The sequence below is a fragment of the Chlamydomonas reinhardtii genome, chromosome 12 (genome assembly GCF_000002595.2).
Source record: "Chlamydomonas reinhardtii strain CC-503 cw92 mt+ chromosome 12, whole genome shotgun sequence".
Lineage (NCBI taxonomy): Eukaryota > Viridiplantae > Chlorophyta > Chlorophyceae > Chlamydomonadales > Chlamydomonadaceae > Chlamydomonas > Chlamydomonas reinhardtii.
Window position 1 is genome coordinate 9390335 of NC_057015.1, and position 17956 is coordinate 9408290.

General features: G+C 64.7%; 2 protein-coding genes across 3 annotated transcripts in view; both read right to left on the reverse strand.

The window, feature by feature from the left end:
• Nucleotides 1-3919: 3919 nt before the first annotated feature.
• CHLRE_12g540100v5 (uncharacterized protein) lies at nt 3920-7536 on the reverse strand. 2 transcript variants are annotated; one of them, XM_043068736.1, is made up of 3 exons: nt 7249-7536; nt 6893-6959; nt 3920-6629 (listed from the first exon to the last, which is right to left on the reverse strand). In XM_043068736.1, exons 1-3 carry the CDS (start codon nt 7343-7345, stop codon nt 5948-5950), a joined length of 846 nt encoding a protein of 281 aa, XP_042919224.1. In that variant the 5' UTR covers nt 7346-7536; the 3' UTR covers nt 3920-5947. The 2 variants fall into 2 exon arrangements, with proteins under 2 accessions (XP_042919224.1, XP_042919225.1); XM_043068735.1 differs by having other exon boundaries at nt 6893-6995.
• Nucleotides 7537-7610: 74 nt separating this feature from the next.
• CHLRE_12g540050v5 (uncharacterized protein) overlaps nt 7611-17956 on the reverse strand; it is a 16026-nt gene continuing 5680 nt past the window's right edge. Inside the window, exons 9-20 of the mRNA XM_043068732.1 lie at nt 17328-17614; nt 16709-16960; nt 15896-16336; nt 15387-15479; nt 14803-14949; nt 14256-14406; nt 13237-13898; nt 12461-12622; nt 10416-11960; nt 9739-10275; nt 9353-9444; nt 7611-8928 (exon numbers count right to left, since the gene is read on the reverse strand). Of these exons, the coding sequence (XP_042919226.1) occupies nt 8229-8928; nt 9353-9444; nt 9739-10275; nt 10416-11960; nt 12461-12622; nt 13237-13898; nt 14256-14406; nt 14803-14949; nt 15387-15479; nt 15896-16336; nt 16709-16960; nt 17328-17614 (5069 nt within the window). The 3' untranslated portion in view covers nt 7611-8228. The remainder of the gene's footprint in view (nt 8929-9352; nt 9445-9738; nt 10276-10415; nt 11961-12460; nt 12623-13236; nt 13899-14255; nt 14407-14802; nt 14950-15386; nt 15480-15895; nt 16337-16708; nt 16961-17327; nt 17615-17956) is intronic.

A 17956-nucleotide genomic window follows, 5' to 3' on the forward strand; every position in this document is an offset into this window, starting at 1 on the left:
GGGGTAAGAGAGGGGGGAGGGAGGGAAAGAAAGGGGGAAAGAGAGGAGAAAAAGAGGAAAGGGAAGGGAAAGGGTGGGGGGAAAAAGAAGTAAGGGAAGAGGGTTGGGGGAGGTAGAAAAAAGCGGGAGAAGAAAGTTTGAGAGGAGAAAGATGAAGAGGTCGGGATGCTGGAATGAGAAAGAGGAGAAAGGAGGAAGGGAAGGGAGGGTGTAAGGCGGAAAGGTGGAGGGAGTAGGGGGGGAGGAAAGGGATGTTGGAGGGGTGTGGAATAGGAGAGTAGAAGATGGGGACGGGAAGGAAGGATGGGGGGGAGGTAGTATAGGTTTGGGGACAGGATGGAGGAGAGAGGATATCAGCGTAATCGTAGGAGCTAGAGACGCGAGGTAATCGAGCGAAAAAGGGAGGAAAGGTAAGGATAGAAGGAGGGAAGCGGGCGGAGTGCAAGTACGCATACTGGAGGTGCAGTTGTTAGGCATCGGTGCGGATGGTAGGTGCAATCAGCTGGCGTGCATGACGCTTTTGCCGGTGTGACGGGCCGAAGTTGACGTATGGTCCGAAGCGGGTGGGCGCATGATGTTGTCCGCGGGCATGACGGAGCGTGGTTGCCATGGGGGGAGCTAGTGTGAGCTACAGTTGACGCGTGGGGTTACTGGGGTTACTATCATGCGCTTAGAACGATGCGGCACTAAGGAGCAATATATATTGCAGCGCAGCGACAGGCCGCGGCAGGGCCGCGTTGGCGCGGCTGGCGCTGGAGCACAGCATGTTCAGTAGGTCCGGTGCTTTGTGAGAAGATGACAGAGGTAGTGAGGTCGGTTCTGAAGAAGGATTCGTTGTGAGGCTGCGAAAAACGACAGAGGATGGTTCCGTGGCACAGCCGCTGTTTCAACTCGGAATGTCAGGCTGGCTCAGGTGGCGGGAGGTCATGGGGCGTCATCGCATGATGGCATACCCGCATCATCCCGACCCCGCCTTCATCCACTCTGAGCCACACAATCCCGCTTCTGAAAAGGGGCACGGCATAAGGAGGCCTTGTGGCGTGTCGCTGCCGATGCGTGTTGGGCGTTCCCCCTGCGTGCCCGTGAACGTGCCGACGGCGTTGTCCATCAGTCCATGTATGCCAGGCAAGTAGTGCGGACGTGACGTTGGGGGATCGGCGGCATTATTACTGGGACTGTGTCGTGGCTCGTGGCCTGCGTGAGTCCATGGGCATGGCGATGGGGGCGCATCCGGAGGACTCGCTGGGCGTGTTTGCGCGCGCTTGCTTGTGGCTGGTGCGGCCGCCCCCGCGCCTGGCACCGCCGGTATGGGATGTGGTGTGCCTGGCTGCGTTGTCTGCTATGGACCTGGGGCGGCAACGGATTGTGGTGGCCGGGCAAGGGCTGCCCGCCGCGGCCGCGCTTCCGTCTGGCCATTGAGTAGTGTTGCGGAACTAATGCGTATGTAGACCAGAGCGGAAGGCGGAGGCCATGTTTTGGCTGTTGGACTGGATTTGGTGGCTGACTTCTGGGGGCGATTGCAGGCGTTTGCTAGTTTGGGCGCGCGCCCTGGTGGCTGGGACACTGTCCCCTATGGGCACGTGTTCCTGTCGCGGGGGGCCGACGACCGCGTTGTTGTCGTGTTGCCGTATGACGCTGGTTCTCCGCCCCCGTCTCCTTGATGGGTGTTCGGCGTATTGGACTGCGCGGCGCGTCGTGAGCGCGGTGCCCGTGGCCACTGGCCGTGTGTGCTGGCCCGGCGGTGTGCTGCCGTGACTGTGAGTGCGCGTGGGTATTGGTGTAGCGGTGCCTTTTGAGCCGCGTGTCTTGTGATGCTGTGTCTGGTGTGGCTCTGGCGGGCGTTCGCTTAGCGTCGACACGCCTACGCAGCTGTGAGTTGGGTCGGCAGCCGAGCAGGGGGGCGGTTCCCTTTCTTGTCCACTCATCACTTTGCAGTTACTACCCTGATCGAAACACTGAAAGCGGATTCTCAACGCTCTCGTCAAGCTCTATCCGTTTTGGAGCTGGGGTACAAAAATGTAGATCTTACCCCCCCCTGTCTGCCACTGTCTGCCACGCCATAAATCCAACCATGTTCGCAAAGGAGTTTCCGGGACACCAAAGCGTACATGTAACGAAACATGATGAAGATCGTGAAGCGTGTTCATGGTCAGGTGCAGACTCGTCAATACTCTGCGCATGTGCAAGCTTTCAATTGTGCTCTTGACCACTTGTCGGTGCTTGCGTGTGCCCGCATGCGCGCCCAACTCAGACTGAGCCGCGCTCAGCCATCTATACCAATTGGAAGAGCCCAGCGGCGGACAACACCTGCTGTTGCTTGTCGCGGTCGGGGAAGGGGACCTCTAGATGAGCAACTGGGGCTCCTGGACGGGTAGCGCAATTTGCTGGCCCAGCCACACTGCAGCCACACGGTCATGCCGAAGTGGCGCCTGAAGGAGGTCACGGAGCTCATTGACCTGTGCGACAGCGACTGAGGGCCAGCTGTGCGGAAGTCAGGGATGTTGCTGGCAGCTGTGGGACAGGCGCAGCGGCGGGCGGAAAGTCGGGTAGCGGTTGTGGTGTGTCAGACAGGGCATGTGCGGATCTGCCGAACCAACGAGTCATGGGACCGAGAGCTGGCTGTCGTGGCCAGCTGTTGCGGCGTGTGTCTTTGCAGTTGCTGCTGTTTCAGGAAGGTGTCGAAGAACGTAGCGCGGACATAATGCTAGGTTGCACACTTGCACGACAGAGGCGGGCCCGTTGTGATTGAGTCGGGTCCCAAGCATGCGGCCCCAAGCATGCATCATCCGTGCCTTCCCCTCGCGGTTATTGGAGTTGCTAGAGAGCTGCGCGGTACATGGGCTGGTGGTGAATACCAGTGCGTGCTTGCGGTCTGTGAACGGCTAGGCTTGGGCTGGGTTTGTGCCCTACGGTAGGTGTAAAAGAACTCTCCACATCCCGCCAGAGCCCCTCAGAGCCCGCTAGAGCCCCTCAGAGCCCGCCAGAGCCCCTCAGAGCCCGCCAGAGCCGCATCCGCAGTTTAGCACACGCCCGTAACAGAGCCATTCAGAGCCCTTCAGAGCCCGCCAGAGCCCTTCAGAGGCCTATGAAGATAATGCATGCGCTGTCCCATCGCACACCACATGCTGCTGCCCGGTAGGGTGCTGGTAGGTTGTAGCCGCGCCACTGCCGGACTGCCACGTCACGTACGCCACGTCATGCCGCGCCACTGCCGGACTGCCACGCCGCCGTCCGCAGCAGGGGATCCCGTGGCTCGCACGCTGGCAGGCGGGGGGCTGCGGCAGCGCGACACCGCGTACGGCAACACCAATACAGCAGCCTATCCATCCTACAGGCCTACACCGGTTGGTGGATGCTCGAAGGACCAGGCTTGCGCTTGCACCGGTCAAGTGCTCTGTCACGCGATACCGCATGCTGACGCCGATTTGGCGTGACAGGTCAACCCTCATGGCGGTAGCATTGTCGAGGGGGACGTACACCCAGAACCCCCGCCTGCCACCTTGACTCTGCGGCAACGCCAACGCCTGCTGTGTCGGCTATGCGGGTTCATGCGGCTGGGTGCAGGCGGACTGCTGCAGCAGCGGCCACAGGTACCAGCACCACCACCAGCAGCAGTGAGAGGTAGGAGCAGTGAGTTGGGGCCACCTGCCGTCGCCATCACCGGGGTGCTGCTGCTGCTGCTGCGGGGCTTTTGGTTTGGGGGCTGCTGCCTGGGCATCGGGCTCGCTCTGTCTGGATGGGCATTCACGATGGGCATTGCTGGCTGGGCGCTGTACGGCAGTCGGGGCACTGGGCGTGAGGGCACCGCGGGCAGCACCGCCGCCTAGTGCCTACAACAGTACAACGGCATGCCCGAGCTGGACTGGACTGGACTGGACCGGACGGGAATGGACTGGACTGCGTACGCGTGTGAGGGCGTATTGTGCTTGCGTTACATGTTGGGCGCGGGGGCCCGTGACCTGACACGGGATGGGCCCGCACCATTCTGTGCGCCTCCAGCGCCCCCCACCCTGGTCGGCCTTTATTGCCTGACGTGCACACTCCTGCTAATAGGCACCCATTTGTTGAGAGAGAGGCGGGGCCGCGAACTATACGGTATAAGATGCCGAAGGGCCCGTACCCGCATGCGCCCACTTCCGAAGCCCCTTCCCACTTGTGAAGTCAGCCCCTTGCCAGTTCCCACAGTAAAAACCCTTGCCCACTTCACACTATCCCATTATTACCAGCAATGTCCCATCGCACACCAATTCGTACCAATGTCCTACCGTAGAGTGCTTACCGTAGAGTGCTTACTCCTCATCAGAGGGCTCACAGTGAATAAGAAAAGCAGCATCAATTCCCTTATCAGTACCGGCCGGCGGGTGGTAGTGCATACAAATACAAGTAAGGCCGCGTGTCGGGCGCGGGTCGGACGTAGACCCACAACTGCAATAGCCGCCCCCTATGCCCACAAACACACTACTCGTGTTCCCATCCTCAACACTGAACCCTGCGTGCATGCATGCACCCCGCACCCCACGTCACGTGCACACAGGACCACGTAGCCCTCGCAACATGACCAACATCACTCATCACATACGAGATCACATAATCACTGCTTTAAGCCGTACGGTAAGACCGGACCCACAGCAGCCCACTGCCCAGGGGGCGGGGGCTGAGGACCGCTCACCTTTACCGTGACATTCATCAGTGCATGTTATGATATTTATCTTCTCCACCTTCATGTCCAAATCAGGGGTGCCTGGTCCTAATCCACTTCTTCTCTTACCGCCGTAAGAGGCATTGGACACAAAGCGTTAGCTATTGCAGCACAGGCCGCATGGATGCACGACATGCCCCCGCATTGACAGCATTCACAGCCAACCAACTTATGCACTACGTCAATCATTGCGCGCCATCGGTGATCTAGGAAAACGCATGGCAACACAAAACCGCGTACTACAAAACTGTGATATTAGGCCCCCATGAGACCCCACACACACCTCAACGCTGCAAGCGCAACTTCTTGACACGTATGCATAACAGGCGTGTATCACCAACCTCCACAGGGCATTCGTCCCTACGATTCCCTTCGCATAACCGCATTCGTTGAACCAACTGCCTTGAAGATGCAGTGGGTATGACAGTATCTGTGTTGATGTAGTGAGGCAAGTTACTTATGGACAAGCAGGACAGGCTAAAATACGCATACCCGCCCTGGAAATTCCCTTGCCCGCCTTTTCTCTTATCTCACATCTGTCCAGTCATTTGCTCTCTGACGCGCACACACACACACACACACACACACACACACACACACACACACACACACACACACACACACACAGTATTGGTAGGTACCCGTAAGTAACTCCGGCGCGCCGTCTGGGCGGGCTACGTTTTGTTGTTTTTTCAAAACACACACACACACACACACACACACACACGCACGCACGCACGCACGCACACACGTGCATTGTGAGTGCACTGTGACACCTCCCAACACGACCGCGCAACGAGGCACGCGCAGCCCTACCTGTTTGCGAGCAAGCGGCACTGCCGCCGATGCCCATACGTCGCCATGGCTACACACGCCATGACCGCATGCACCCTATGCCTGATGCCAACACCCGCCCCATGCGGCTTCGTCACCAGCGTCTAACGCTCCACCACTTCAAAAGCGACAGATCCACTTATTTTGCTTTCTCTGTACGTTTGCGGAACCATAGATGAAGCATCCAACAGAAGCACTGTGTTTCCCCTGTTCCTGTGCGTGAGCGCACAATTGCTTTAGTCTTGCGGCCCATCCAAATTAACGCCTTGCGTCAAATTCCGACCCCCTGGACTCGACCCACCCCCGATACACGTTCACTACAAGCGAGCCCATCCATACATGCTGCGGCAACTGCGACGGCAGACCCTCACGGTGACCGCCGCCAGAGCACTGAACCAGGCTTGTACATGCATGCTACCGCAGCCGCTGCTGCTGTGCCATGACCAGGCCCAGCACGCGGCAGGTGGCTGCTGCTGCTGCTGTTGTGCGGCCGCGACCGGAGTTGTAGGGGACGGCGGGGGCGGCCGCGGCGGCGGCGGCGCTGTCAGCAGGGCGATGGCCGCCGAGCGTCGTGCGGGTTATGAAGTCCCCTGCTTCTGTGCTACTGCCATCGGCACCCGCCGCCGCCGGTCGCTGCACCTCCTGCTGTTTTGCCTCCCGCTGCTGGCCCTGCTGCCTCTTGGACAGCAGCAGCGGCTTTGGGCCCGCCGGCGATGCAACCACCAGCTGCTGCTGCTGCTGCTGCTGCTGCTGCTGCCCCGTGCCGCTCATTGTGGTCATGTGGCTGTGGCTGTGGCTGGCGGTTAGGCAGCAGCAGCAGCAGCCGGCCGTGGCTGCTGTGTCGGGGTTGCACCGGCTGGCCCAGCAGCACCCCATGCCCGCACAGTCACTGCCCGAGGTGGTGGCAGCGTGGTAGGTGGCGGTGGCGGTGGCGGTGGCGGTGGCGGCGTCTTCCCTGGTGGGGGCGTCGCGGCAGGCCTCCTGCTGCAGCAGCAGGACGCGCTGCAACAGGAGCCGGGGTGGCACCAGCTCCGGGGGCGGCGCGCTGCTGCCCACCCACATAGTGTCGGCCTCCACGGGGATACGCTGCATGCACCTGCAGCGGTGGAAACAGTACGGGGCGGAGGCGGGAACTTTGGTGTGGGCCCGACACGACAGCCCGTGCTGAGCTGACAGCCCGACACGCGTTCCGCCGCAGCTTCAAAACCGAGCTCTCACGAACTCAGCTGGGCAGGCCGCAGGCACCGCGCGCAAGCGGGTAAACCCGTCCACTGGTGGCAACGTGAACCCGACCTATCATGAAAGGAGAGCGAGCGCTGTCGGTCGCACATGTGAAGTAAGTAAGAGCGAGAAACTCACAGGTCCCGGGCAATCTTGAGGGAAGTCGCTTCTGGGTTTCCATCTATGTGTGAGCTCCAGGTCGTAGCTGCAGCGCAGGGAACGAGCCCGGGCTTAGGCGGTACTGCGAGCGAGGGCCAGCGAGGGGCAGAGCGAAAGTCACTTCACGACGCTACGGAGTTATCAGAATTATGGTACGGTCTGTGACCAAATTTCAGCACTCTTGAATTCTGAAAGCACCAGAAAAGCACGCTCCTCGTGGGGCCGAGCGAGGGCACGAGCACTCAACCGTCGTCGGCAGCACACGGTTTAGTAGTCTGCCCCGTGGCCGCCGCTTATGACGTCCAGCAGTCCTAACCGTTCATTCTTCAGCTTACCATCTTCGATGTTTGGATCGTCGCCTATGAAGTGGCTGGGGTCGCCCAGGCCCGAGTCCAAATACTCGTCGCCCTCCTGCCCGTCCAAGTATTTCATATGCTGGATGATTATTCAAGCGTACTATGACCTATGAAGCCCAAGTAAACGGGGCCGACAGAAATGTCGCGCTTTCGCGCACGCGGCGGAGCTAAGCCCCTAGGCTGCTAAAAGTCCTTGTCTCCTGAAGTCAACTTGTGATGGATAGGCTTAGGAATCAGACTAATGCTGCGAAGCTCAGTCGATTTGCGTGCAGGATTCGAACAGCTGTGAATTGCGAACTATTATCTCGCGCGCGCGCCTGGATCCAGACGGTGTATGAAGGCGTATGGTCTTTGGCTTTCGCATATGTGTCGGGCTTTTGCCCACAAAAATTGTCCACAGCGCGGTCCAACCGACCATCCGGCGCTGGCCTGGGCCTGGCAGGTCGGCCTAAATGGGCCACGCGCGCGCGACCCCTTCAACAGCTCCAAGGCTTTGCACAAAGCTACATGTAAACGCTTGACATTTCACACCTGCAAGACCTATCCGGTAGTCCTGCAGTCCAGCAGCTAGCCCGCCATGTCAGACGCCCGTGCACGCACACTCCAGCAGCGGAAGATGGGGAGTCGCGGCACTGCTCGCTGGCTGCCCCTTCATTCCGCGCCTGCTCGCTCCCACACGTCTGACGCGACGAGTTGCTCGGTCCGTCCGCTGAGCCAGGTCGCCACACATACATCCCCGCCCTCATAGAGACATCGCTCGCGCACATGCCTAGCGACACGACCTTGGCGCGCATGCTTGCGTACATCCTGAGCATCGCCACGCACATTATCACCATGAACGCATCACACAGACACACAGCAGGCGCATAAATACGCACACGCGCACAGCCCCGCTCGCACATCCAGCTCGCCCGCGGCGCACGCCCCGCCCCGCCACACCCACCACATTTACGTACTAGCTACTGGTGGTGCTGCGTTACAGCAGCCGCCACCGGTGCCGCCTGGTAGATGTACGGCTGCTGCGCCATCACCGCGGCATAGGACCCGTGCGCGCCGCCGCCGCCGCCGCCAACACCGCCACCAGGCAGCGGCGCGCCGTTGGGCCCTCGCGGTGTGCCGCCGAGGAAGGGCGCCCCGAACAAACCCAGGTCCGTCAACGGCCGCCGGAACTCCCCCACCCCCACCGCCTCCTCCTCGTCGTAACCCTCCTCCGCCCCCTCCTCAACCACGCCGTAGCCGCCACCGCCACCGCCACCTGCCGCTGCTGCTGCCGCTGCTGCTGCTGCGCCGCCCAAGGGTGGCAAGTACGGCACTGAGTGCCGCCCGTGCTGCGGGTGCGGGTGCGGGTGCTGCTGGCCCCCATTCGCCTGACCGGAGGACGACACCAAGTCATCCACGCTGTACCCAAACGCCGAAAGCGGCACCACGCCAGCAGCCAGCAGCGATTCATCCCCAGCCTCCTCGAGATGAGCACTGCCGGGCGCGGCGGCGGCGCCGCTGAGCGGCCCCATGCCGTACTGCTGCGCCGGCGCCGCGGGTGCCGAGTGCGGCGGCGGGTGCTGCTGTTGGTGCGGGTGCGGGTGCGGGTGCTGTTGTTGGCGGCCGGGGCGTGGGCCCAGCCGGGAGACCACATTGAGCTCCGTACGCTCCTGAGCCCACCTGTGGTGGGGCAGCAGGTAGGGAGGTGGCGGCAGCAGCAGCAGCAGGGGCAAGCGGAGGAGGTAGGGGGCGTAAGTAAGTGGAGGAGGCAAGCGATCGAGGGACTCGCCGGAGAGCTAGGTGCACAAACTGCTGCTGCCTTCCTGGGGAGTGTGCGTGTGGGAACGACTACCGGCACCGGCGGACGGATGCTTGTATGTGTGCTCTCACCCCTCACCATGAAGCCAAAACCCCACCCCTTCCATCCATGCGCCCCAATGCACCCGCAGTAGTCCGGCGCCGGTACACACACACACACACACACACACACACACACACACACACACACACACACACACACACACACACACACACACACACACACACACACATACACACACACACAATTATTCTCGTGTCTTCCTACACACACACACGCACTCACTTCTCGGTCCAGCGGCCCAGGATGTACTGCAGGTCGCCCAGGGACGGCTCGCTCAGCTTGTGGTGGGCCATGGGCGGAGCCGCCGCGTCCACCTGCGGACGGAGCCGAGGGGCACAGCGCCGGGCGGCAGGGGGCGGGCAGGGGCGGGGTGAAGGGCGGAATACCGTAGAGGGGGGTTCCAGGCAGAGGACAGGACAAGAGGCCTGGGCCCGAGACAGGACCCCTACGGTACGTGCCTGCGAGGATTGGTGCGTTGACACAAGTACCATAACGGTATTGTTGGCATACTTTGCCACGCATGCTGCCGCACCCCCAGCCCTTCCACCACCACCACCACCACCACCCCCGGCCAGCAGTCAGCACCCCTCCATCCACGCCCCGCTCACCTCCAGCGGCAGCGGCGGGCCGTCCAGGTGCCGCTCGCCGCCGGCGCCGTGCAGCGGCCCGCTGCGGTGGCCGCGGCCAAACAGCCGCCCGCCCGTCACCTCACCGGGCAGCTCGTTCACACCCGCCAGGTCCCGAAGCGACACGCCCACCGACACCTTGCCCCGTAGCGTGCCGCCACCGCCCGCGCCCGCCTTCGCCGCGTTCCGGCCGATGCCGTACTTGCCGCCGATGCCACCGGTGAAGATGAGGCCCTCCACGGATCTGGATCCAGATCTGGTCGGCATGGTGCTATACCCAGATCCGTTGGGTCCGGATCCGGTTTCGACAGTTGCTGAGGAGCTGTAGCCCAGCAGGTCGCGGCTCATGCCGAAGCGGTGCTGCGGCCCTGATTCCCAGGAGGCTCGGATCCGGCTGGCGGGGACGTGGTGGCGGTGGTGGGAGGGTGACACGCGGTCGGCGCGGCCCGGTGACCCGTGCGGCGGCGGCGAGGCGGAGGCGGCGCGAGGGGCGCCGTGGGGGGCGGAGTAACCAGGCATCTACGGCAGGGGGATAGGCGATGCGTGCAATCAAAATGAGAGGCGGATGCAGTGCTGAAGGGTAGTGCACATGAGTGACATGGCCATACCGTGACCCCAAACAGCACACGCATGAACAGCGCACGACTGGCAGGACTCACCGGCGGCAGGTGGCCGCTGTGGTGGCCACCGTGTGGAGGCGAAGGCACACGCGTACCAGCCGCCGCCGCCGCTGCGGCCGCCGCCGCCGCCGAGGCCGCCACCGGCCCCAGCGCCGCGAGCCGCCGCGGCGAGTGCGGCGAGCCACCGCCGGCGCCGCCACCGTCAAAGAGCGCTCCGTCGTACACTGACAACATGCGTGGCATGATGACGACGCTGTCCGGTGGCGCCGTACCGCCGGGCATGGATTCCAACGGTGCCGTACCGGCGGGCGGTACGGGTGAGGGCGTGCAGGATCGCGAGGCGGGCGGCAGCATACCCGTGTTTGACAGAGACGGCGGCGCAGAGCTGTTGGCAGTGCCCGGCGGTTTCGGGTACGGCACGGCGGTTACGGTTGTGGTCGTTGGCATGCTGGCGGCGGCGGCGTGCTGGTGCAGGCAGGAGGCGGCGGTGGCGGCGCCGCCGGCCGCGGCCGCAGCGGCGGCGGCGGCTTCCGCTGCCTCCGCGGCCGCCGCCACTGCGTCTGGATCGAACGGTCCCGCCGGGGCGCCGCTGCTGAGCGTCCCCGGCGACATGATGGTGGTTAGGCGGTTGGCGGCGAGCTTGGCGGTTGCAGCGGATGCGGACGGCGCAACCACCGCCGACGCAACCAGCAGCGGCGACGGCATGGCGCCGGCGGTGCCGCCGCCGGGCGCGCCACCGGCGGCCTGCGCCGCCGCCGGCTGCTTCAGGAATGGGTGCGCCTGCGGCACGTGCGTCTGCCCCGCCACCAGCGGCGGCCCGGTGTGGTGCGCCGGCGTGGTCGCAGGCACGCCGCCGCCGCCGCCGCCACCGCCGCTTAGAGGCGACGGCGCCCGCCGCGCCGCCGCCGCCTCCGCCGCCAGCATGCCGCTGGCCGTCATCACGTGCCCCGCCGCCGCCCCGGGCACGGGGGTGTTGGAGCGGGAGTTGGCGGCTCTGAGTGTGAGCGGCTCTACGACCGATGTCGCCAGGCCGCTGGCCACGCCCGCCAGCGACCCGGCGGAGGCGGTCACGTGCGCCGCCGCCGACGCCGGCAGTAGCAGTGCCGCTGATGATGACGGCGCAGGTGAGCCGGACGACAGGGTCGGCGGCAGCAGCGCCGCCGCGGTGGCGGCGGAGGACTTGCTGTTGCTGCCCGGTGTCATGATTCGTGACACCTCGTCATCCGCCGCCGCCGCCACGCCGTCCGGGCCGGCGCCGCTACTGCCGACCGACACCTCCGCCGCTGCTACAGCCGCTACCCCGGATGAGGCGGCGCCGCTGGGCTGGTCCCGCAGGATCGAGCCGTCAGCCATCACTGTGGTGACCCCGTAGCTGCTACTGCCGCGCCCGCCGCCGCCGCCGCCACCCATGGCTGTAGCAGCAGCAGTAGCAGTGCCGTGCGGCAGGTCTTCCTCCTCGTCATACGCCTGATCCTCCCCATCCTCCCCGTCGTCGTCGTGGTCGTTGTCCTGCTGGTGGGAGGGCGCCACGGCGTTGCGCAGGCTGGCGACGGCCTCCAGGCCACTGGGCTGGTGGGCCACGACCTGCCAAGAGGGGCAGGGGGGGGAGCGGGGGGGGGGGTGCGGGGAGCGGAGTGAAGGAGGCGGGATGGGGTTGGGGGGTTGCGAGGCTAGAGCAGCGGTACGAACAGAGGAGGTCGTGTCGTGTTGTGTCGTGTTGTGAGTGTGGGGTCGTGCCATACTGTGTATCTGTACATCAGCGGCATAGGACTTCCCCTAACCCCAAAGCGCCCGTGCCCGCACGCACATCCCCCCACCGACAATTTTGTACCAGGAACAGACTGAGAACAATCCCTCCTCCCTCCCCCTCTCCCCCTCTACGCCCCTTGTGCATCGGGTTCGGTTTAGTTTGGGCTGGTATCTACAACCCCCCTACACCTTCACTTCTTAAATATTAATCATGAATATACCCCCCCACACACACACACAAACACACACACACACACACACACACACACACACACACACACACACACACACACACACACACACACACACACACACACACACACACACACACACACCTTGACAAGGTCGCTGTGGTTCTCCAGCACCAGCATGGCCACGTTGCCGGCGAAGGGCAGCCCCAGCGTGGTGCGCTGCGGCGGGCGCGGGCGGCCGTTGCGGGTCTTGGCGGCGGAGGGGTCGGACAGAACTGCCAGGCTGGAGGCCAGGTCGCCGGAGGACTGGGGGGAGAGGGTTGCGATAGCAGGGGGTGGGGGTGGGGGTTGCAAGGATTTGTACAGAGAAGTGTAGTAAGCAGGTGTGGTGTTGGGGGGGGTACACGCATTAAGTTTACGGAGTGAAGTCGGGGGGGGGGGAGTTACATTCATGACTGGTTAAGGAAGTGGTAGACGGGGGGGGGGGGGGTAGATACCAAGCCAAACTAAACCGAACCCATTGCAGAAGAGCGAGGGGAAGAGGGCGGAGAGGCTGGTTGCTCCCTCGATCCAAACACAGGGGGGCTGATGCTGATGGTACGGTACAGGGTTGCATGTGTGCAGGACCACAGGGGTGACCACAGCACATGAGCACACGGCGGGTGGGTGCCGAGCCGCACACAGGGCACACCGTGTGACGGGGTGCGGGAGGTCATTCCCGTTGCGCTCCCTGCACCACACCACACCACGGGGTCCTACCAGCACCGTTCCCGCCGACCTCCCACCGCCTCCCTGGCCGGCGCCTTCCCTTCCTTACCTCCCTCCCTCATGCCCCCTCCCTCCACTCCCTCGACTCCCTCCCTCCCTCATGCCCCATCCCTCCACTCCCTCCACTCCCTCGACTCCCTCCACGCCCTCACCAGCTGCGCGGCGGACGGCGGCGCCTCCAGCCCCAGCTCCCGAGCCATGCCGGGGCTGGGGGCGCGCATGCGGGTGCGCGGCAGGGCCACAGGCGCCGCCACCACTGTGGTCACGTGCGCCTCGCCGGGACCGCCCGCCCCGCCCGGCCCCATACCCGACTGCTGCTGCTGCTGCTGCTGCTGCTGCTGCTGCTGCTGCTGCTGCTGCTGCTGCTGCTGCTGCTGCTGCTGCTGACCGGAGGCGGAGTCGGCCGCACCTGTGGCGGCAGCACCGGGGCTGGCGCTGTGGCCCGCGGGCCCGGGGCTGACGCTGCGGCGGCCGCCGCCGCCCCCGCCGGGGCCCACATAGCCGCCGCCCACACTGCTGCGATGCAGAGCCACGGTGGACGGCGACGCCGCCAGCAGCCCACCTCCGCCACCTCCTAGCGACCCCACCGGAGGCGCCCCTGCCGCCGCAAGGCCCGTGAACCCTCCGCCACCGCCGCCAGCTCCTCCCCCGCCGCTGCCGCCGCTGCCTCCTCCCACGGGGTTGCCCGCGGCCGTGACGCTGTCCAACACTACCTGTCCCGCCGCCGCCACCAGCCGCATCACGTCGCCGTGCTGCCAGCGGGCGCCGGTGGGCTGGAGCAGCTGCGGGTCGGCGGCCACGGCGGCGCGGAAGCCTGTGTGCCGGGGTGTGCGGGGGGGGGCGTATGTGTGTGCGGGGGCGTGTGTGTGCGAGGGCGTGTGTGTGCGGGGTCGTGTGCGCGGGGGCGTGTGACGGAGGAGCCGTATGAAGCCGTCCGTGTTGTAAGACGGAGTGAGCATGACGTGACGGCGGCCACGGCGGGAGGATGAAGCAGACGGAAAACATAGTGCGATGCTGGTCCAATTGTACACGAGATCACAGTAGCGTGGGGTTCACGTGCATTTTCCCGTTCCACACCGTTCGCGCCACCTGTCAAGCTCGACCTACCCCACGCCATTGCAACAGAAAGCCCCCAACCAACCCGCCCAGCTGCGGAATCGTACCAGCTCACCTAGCAGCGTGTGGGGCCCGTTCAGCGGCCCCGCGCCCGCCTCGCCCCCGGGTGTGTTGGGCACGTAGTGCTGCATGAAGCTGGGCGGCAGAGCGGCGCCCGACAGCTCCAGGTTGGCGGCACTGCGCCCCTCCATGATGAGCTGGGAGGTCTGCGCCGGCGTGTGTGTGTGTGTGTGTGTGTGTGTGTGTGTGTGTGTGTGTGTGTGTGTGTGTGTGTGTTTGAAAGTGTGGTTTCAAAAAAGAACACCAAAACAAGGTGTGTGTATGCGTCCACATGCGTGCACCCCCGCCCGCCATCCCCGCGCTGCAATAGTCTCGCTGCACTGCGCCCACTGCGCCTCACGCCCCATTAATGCGTACCCAACAGCCTACGCGGCATCCCCCGGTTCCTTCGCAAATGGACTGAACCCCCCTCCCCCTCTCCCCCACCCCTCCACACACACACACACACACACACACACACACACACACACACACTCCCTTCCCCCTCCCCTTCCCCCCCACACCCCCACCCCCCCCCCCCACACACACACACACGCACCCACCTGCCGCACCGCCACCATGTGCGCCGCGCGCTGGCGGTGCACCTCGGCTGTGCGGCCCGCCAGGTCGCGCAGTGCCGCCGCCTGCTCGCGGCCCAGGATGGCGTCCAGCGGCACCAGGCTGGCAGGGCCCACCTCCAGAGACATGGTCTGGAGAGGGGGGGGGGGGGGTTACACGCATTAAGTTTACGAAGTGAGGGGGGGGAGTAAGGGTAAGGGTGGGGTGGGGCAGGCGGTGGGGTGGGGCGAGGGATGTCGGGGTTGCGTTGTGGGGGTTTGCGCGTGTCGTGGTGTCGTGCCGCGTCGCGGTGTGTCCTCCTGCACGGCCCTCCTGCATGTGCCCATCGCAATGCCGCCACCCCTTCGTCCCCTCCACCCCCCCGGCATGCCCTGCTGCCGCCCCCACCCCGGCCCTGCACGCCTCATTCCCCCTAGTAGCTCCACCTTTCTTGGGACGTTGCGTTGATGGTCCTGCTCCACCGCACCACCACTGTCCTCCTCTCCCCCCGCCCCCGCCTCCTCCACCCCCGCCTCCTCTCCCACCGCCTCCTCCCCCGCCTCCCCTCCTGCTGCTGCTGCCTGCCCACCTTGAGCTGCGAGGCCGCCACCACTGTGAAGCAGGTGGCGCGACCCAACATGGCCAGCCCGTTGATCACGTCGCCGCGCGACAGCAGCGCCAGCTGGGGGGGGTAGAGGGAGAGGGGGTAGAGGGGGGAGAGGCGGGGAGAGGGAGGAGAGAGGGGAGAGAGGGGAGAGAGGGGAGAGAGGGCGTGTTATGGGTGGGTATGATGAAGTGTTTGAGGTGGGGATGATGTAGGGACAGGTCACAGGTGTGTGTATGGTGGCAATGCGGTTAGGTATGGGCTCGGGTTTGGCACGGTGCCGCAAGGACCGCCCACAGACTCCACCCACAAATGACTGCCCCTGTGATAACCCCTAACAAGCCGTCTCACGCTCTCCTCCTCGCTCTATTGCATTGGGTTTGGTTTAGTTTGGGCTAGTATTTACACCCCCCCATATTTGATACACACCATCCCATGGATGGCTACCCCCCCCCCCCGACCCCACCCCCACACACACTCGCCACCCCACCCACCTCGTAGATGTGTTGATGCCGCTTGCGCAACCCCCGCGGCACCGACGCCGCTGCCACCACACTGGTTCCGCTGCCCGTACTCCAGTCCACCTCGCCACCGCCATCACCGCCGCCCTCCTCCCCGCCTCCTCCGCCTCCCCCTCCCGCGCCGCCTGCCGCTCCTCCTCCGCCTGCTGCCTTCCCTCCACCTCCTCCGCCTCCTCCTCCCCCTCCCCCTCCCCCCGCACCCCCGCCTCCTCCTCCTCCTCCTCCGCTCGCGCCCACGCCCCAGCCGCCGCCGGGCGGCTGCTCCAGCAGCAATCGGTCTGTGGGCGGCGGCGGCTGGTGGGGGCCGTGGGGCGGCACCCACAGCAGCTTGGCGCTGCCCTCCACAATGAAGTGGATGCGGGAGGGCGGGCAGTCGGGGTCAACCACCACACTGCCCGGGCTGAACGTCTCGTCCTGAGGGGGTTGGGGTGGAGTGGGGGGTTTAGCCGCGCATGGAGAACGCAGCGGTGGTTGCACGGGGGTCGGGGTGATGGGGTAGCTTATCCAAAACCATCCATGAAACCATAACCCAGAAACCACAGCGTGGCGCAGGGACACCGCTGGAGCCCCCGAGCGCCGCCCGCCAAGCTCCTATGCCCAGTCCTGCTTGAGGTCACACGCCCCACCCCCACCCCCACCTCCACCTCCACCTCCACCCCCAACCCCAACCCCGCTTTTCCAAACATCCTTGCAACCCCCCCCCCCCACCCCTAAACCCCTCCCACCCCCACCTCCATCCCTAACCCCACCCCTCACCCCTCCACACGAGCAACAAAACCCGCCCACCTGGCAGTTGGTGGCGATGCGCGTCAGTTGCGCAGTGGGCGTGGCGGCGGCCGCCGCCGCCCCTGCTGCCGCTCCCCCTGCTGCCGCCCCCGTTCCCCCTGCCCCTGCCCCTGCCCCTGCTCCTCCCGACGCCGCCCCCCGCACCACCGCCAGCCCCGCCAGCGCCTCCACCCGCGCCGCGATGGTCTTCTGCAGCTGCGCGCGGATGAGTCGGTTGTAGCCGACCTTGTTGATGATGGCGAACTCACACGGCTGCAGCGGCGGGGCACGAAGGGGTAAATGATGATTTAACATGTGAAGCAACGGTATTATAGCAGGCGCGTTGTTACCGATGTCCAGGGGGGAGGGGCGGCAAGGTAAAGGCAGGGGATAAGGAGCAGGGTGAGGGGTAACTGGCGGGCAGCCGTCCCATGGAAGACGGGGGAAGGACTTGCACATCGAGGTTACACGCGCATGTGTCGTACACCCACATGCAAAGCCTGCCACACACGTCCACACACACACACGTGTCATTCCCCTTAACAGGACCAGCATACACGCACACACACACACACACACACACACACACACACACACACACACGCACACACACACACACACACAACCGTGTCTCCCCCACCTGCGTGCACCGGGCGGTGAAGGTGCGCTTCTTGTCCGCCGCCGCCGTGGGCCCGCCGCCGCCGCCCGCCTCCCCCGCGCCGCCGCCGCCGCCGCCGCCGCCTGCCGGCATGCTGCCGCCGCTGACCGCCGCCGCGCCGGACAGCGTGCCGAAGTGCTGTCCGGGCACGCGGCTGCCAATGTCTTCCGGCGCGTTGCGGGCGTCGCTGTATCGGCTGAGCGCCACCTCGCCCCGCAGCACGATGTAGGAGAAGTCCACCTTGTCGCCCGCCTCGAAGATCACGGCGCCTGGAGGTGTGTGTGTATGGGGGTTACAGTTACAGTTATAGGGTCATGGAGGTATCGATGCAAGCCGGGGGGTGGGGCTGTCAGGGGGGTGGGGCTGTCAGGGTAACGCAATGTGAACAGGGTCAGAGCATCAGGAACGGCGGGCATTGGTGGGGGTGGGCGAAGCCGGGGCGTAGAAATGAGCAGGGTTTCTGGTATGGTTAAGGCCGGAGCACCAGCCCTCCCGGGCTAGTCACACGCACACCGGCGACCTATATCCACACGATGTGAAGAGGACATGCGGCGCCACGCCACGTCGTCTTCCATGGCCCCGTCCTCCGCCTTGGAATTGGGACCCACACG